The 3,157-nt window shown below is 33.1% G+C and overlaps 1 protein-coding gene across 1 annotated transcript; it reads right to left on the bottom strand.

Moving 5' to 3' along the window:
• Positions 1-107: 107 nt before the first annotated feature.
• On the bottom strand, positions 108-2,479 carry LOC138861216 (phospholipid-transporting ATPase ABCA3-like; the record flags this gene model as incomplete). The annotated part of the gene is given in 4 exon segments (XM_070120125.1): positions 108-356; positions 674-840; positions 1,649-1,732; positions 2,332-2,479. Coding segments are annotated over 4 exon segments (522 nt in total), but the record flags the coding sequence as incomplete, so codon positions are not given.
• Positions 2,480-3,157: the final 678 nt, after the last annotated feature.

Below are 3,157 nucleotides of genomic sequence, written 5' to 3'. Positions count from 1 at the left end.
CTTTAACAAAGACTAAACAATTATTTGAACTAGTCACAACTACGGACACACATAAAGATATAACATTTTATAAAAGCTTTGTTTACCCATTTTATAAACAAATTATTCAGCACATAACAGGAAGCCATTGTAAAGTAAAAATTAAGACAGAATTCTACATATAGTTACAGCTTTATGTAAGTCATGTTTATGTTTCCAACTACTGAAACTGGATTCACCTGATAATTTTTAACTCACCATCTTGTGCAAAGTAAAATTGTTATTAAAAGCGTTGTTGTGCTTAGGAAAAGGAATGATTTGATAAACCATGCCATCCAATGCATCCAGTTCTGTAGCCCCATCATCTTCATTGATTCCTGTTTAGTTTGGGAAGAAAAAATAGAATTTCTTTTATTTTGGGGGGTTTCAAAAATCATAAATTTCATAGCAAAAGGATCTCATCATCAGTAATCTTCATTACAATAATAGGTTAATTAAGTTTTCTATTTATATTTTTCTTATATATTTGTGTCTACTGTAAGACATCCATTTCTTTCTCATCTAAGAGGGTAAATATTTGAAGACTATACTATGATGAAAACAAAAGTAAAAATGATGTCTTCCCAAGATACAAAAGAAAAATAGAATGGGAATAATTACAAATGAAAAATACAAATGCAAAATTGAAACCTACCTTTAACTTCTTCTCTTTTTCATAAACAACACTCTTAGCAATGTTGATTGCAGGATATATGTACGAAATGAGGAGAACAAAAGGTAGCCATGACTGCAGAGCCACGAGATACTTGTCATCTATATATTTTGGATAAGGCATCCTCTGCATTTCAACAGATATTGATGCTGCAAATAGAAAGTAGTCTTTGCAGTTTTTATTTCCCCAGTTTTTAAAGTGATATTTATTTCTGCAAACTGGTACTATATGATGTAACTGGTGTTTTATGAGTGGGTATATCATTAACACAATACCTGGTGTGGATTAGCACACACTAATGTAACCCAATCTCACCAAACTTTAATATATATTTTCCTGTCACTTATGGATTAACTTCTTTAGACATAACCAAACCTCCTCCACCTAAACTCTTCTCTACCCTAAAACCTTCCTCATGTATCATACCCCTTAAACAAGGAGTAAGGATGTGTGAGGGTATAGGATGGCCCATGATAGTAATCTTAACATTTTCAGGCATTATGTCCTTTCAAATGGGACTATGAAAAAAATCCATTGCTGACAGACTTGTGAATGCTAACCACCCAATATTTATTTATATTTCTATAAGTACATATAAATAAGATTATATCAAATACTATCTACGGAAAATGAAATTTGTTTTCTGTATGTAAACAAATACTTAGAAAATTCTTTTTTCAAGCTTTCTGAGTTGCAAAATCTCTTACTACACCTTGGTGATATACTTTCTAACCATCAGGGCCCAATGAATGCCCTCGGCCTGAGTCTGTAACCCAACTGGCTTTAATGTATATCTGCAATTGCCTATCCAATTTAAGAGGGGTGTGGACTTAAATATCTTAAGTAAACACAATCAAAAAGATCATGATTACCACATCTTTACAAACAAATAAGCAATTCCCAGATTCCACTTAATAATAATAAAAAAAACAAAAGAAGTTTTCATCAAAGACTCACCACTAGGATCTTTTCCACTGATGTACTCAGTAATAGCCATGTCTACAGCATGCTGAATGGTTAAAAATCCTTCATCATAATAACCTGAAACCATATATGGATATTTAGTACATATTCATTTCTTTACTCTCTACAAGTGTGCAGTAAAATATAATGCTGTATAATATGCACTATTTCAGCAAATATTTCAGATGCAAAAAAATAAAATATTAAAATTTTTGGTATAACTCCAATTAAAAAAAATCACCTTAAGCTTTAGCAAGTTCAACTAACTCCCTCTGTCTCTCCATCTTCCCCCTCCCCCCTCTTCATTGCTTTCAATCATTGATTCTCTGCTCCGTTATTCTCTTTTATTGCTCTTTCCATTCCTTTCTTGTCCCTTCTTCTCTGCCCTTCTTTCTTATGCTCTTGTTTTCTGTCTTTTCACTTCCTATATTTTTTTAATCTCCACCCCTTTATCCATTTCTATAGTCTCCCAATCTCTTTCCTCTCACCATCCTTCTTGTTTTCTTTTATCCTCACTCTATTTTCTCTATTCTTCCTCTCCCTCTCTATCTTTCTCCTTCACTTCATCACTCTCTCCTTTCCCTGTCTATCTTGCTCTTTCTCTCTTTTTCTATCTATCTCTCTCCTCTCATTGTGTCCCTCTACAATAACACTCAAACGAGTGCTTGTGTACAAACCTGGCCTTCCACCTTCGTTCTTCTCCCTTTCACGTGGTCCAGGCACTTGGAACAAGGGATATGACACTTCTGTAAACCACTGTGGTGGAGGGGCAAATGGGTTTCTTTTCTTTCCACTCCTTAATGATCCTTTCAAACGGATCTTATACTGCAAATCAAAAGAAATTTTATGAACAATTATTCAGTCTACTTTTTCCTGGAAGTCATCTCTCTCATTCTCTCTCTCTCTCTCTCTCATAAATACATATATAAGTATATGTAAGCATATGTGTTTATATATAATAAATAATATATAATATATCATATATATATATATATATATATATATATATATATATATATATATATATATATATATATATATATATATGTGAAAATGAAACTAGCCACAATGAGAATTGAAAATAAGCGTGACGTTTCAAACTCTTCACGAGTTCCTCTTCAGACAAAAAACGAAGTGGATACCAGGAGAGAATTTTGACAAGTTTATCAGGTCTCAAGGGGGAGGGTCAAGGTCAAAGAGTCTTATGAAGGCTTTGCTAACAAGTGATGAGGTAATATCATCTAGCCCCCAGTGGCCAGCACTCAAGTTAAAATTAGGCAATTTTCTAATTAAAAGGGCTTCAATTATTTTTCTCTCATACATTAAGAAATCAGTTGTCTCATCCATGTTCTTGAGCGCTTACAGGATTTGCGATAACAAATTCATCGATTGTGAGCTTGATATCATTTTTGAGACATTTTCAAAATTAGGATATCCTCGTTTTTTCTTAAATCAGGCACATTCATCTGCGAAATGGAAATTCTATAATCATTCTCGTACCAT

This window comes from Penaeus vannamei, unplaced genomic scaffold, assembly GCF_042767895.1.
Source record: "Penaeus vannamei isolate JL-2024 unplaced genomic scaffold, ASM4276789v1 unanchor2992, whole genome shotgun sequence".
Lineage (NCBI taxonomy): Eukaryota > Metazoa > Arthropoda > Malacostraca > Decapoda > Penaeidae > Penaeus > Penaeus vannamei.
This window is presented reverse-complemented; position numbering and strand designations above follow the sequence as displayed.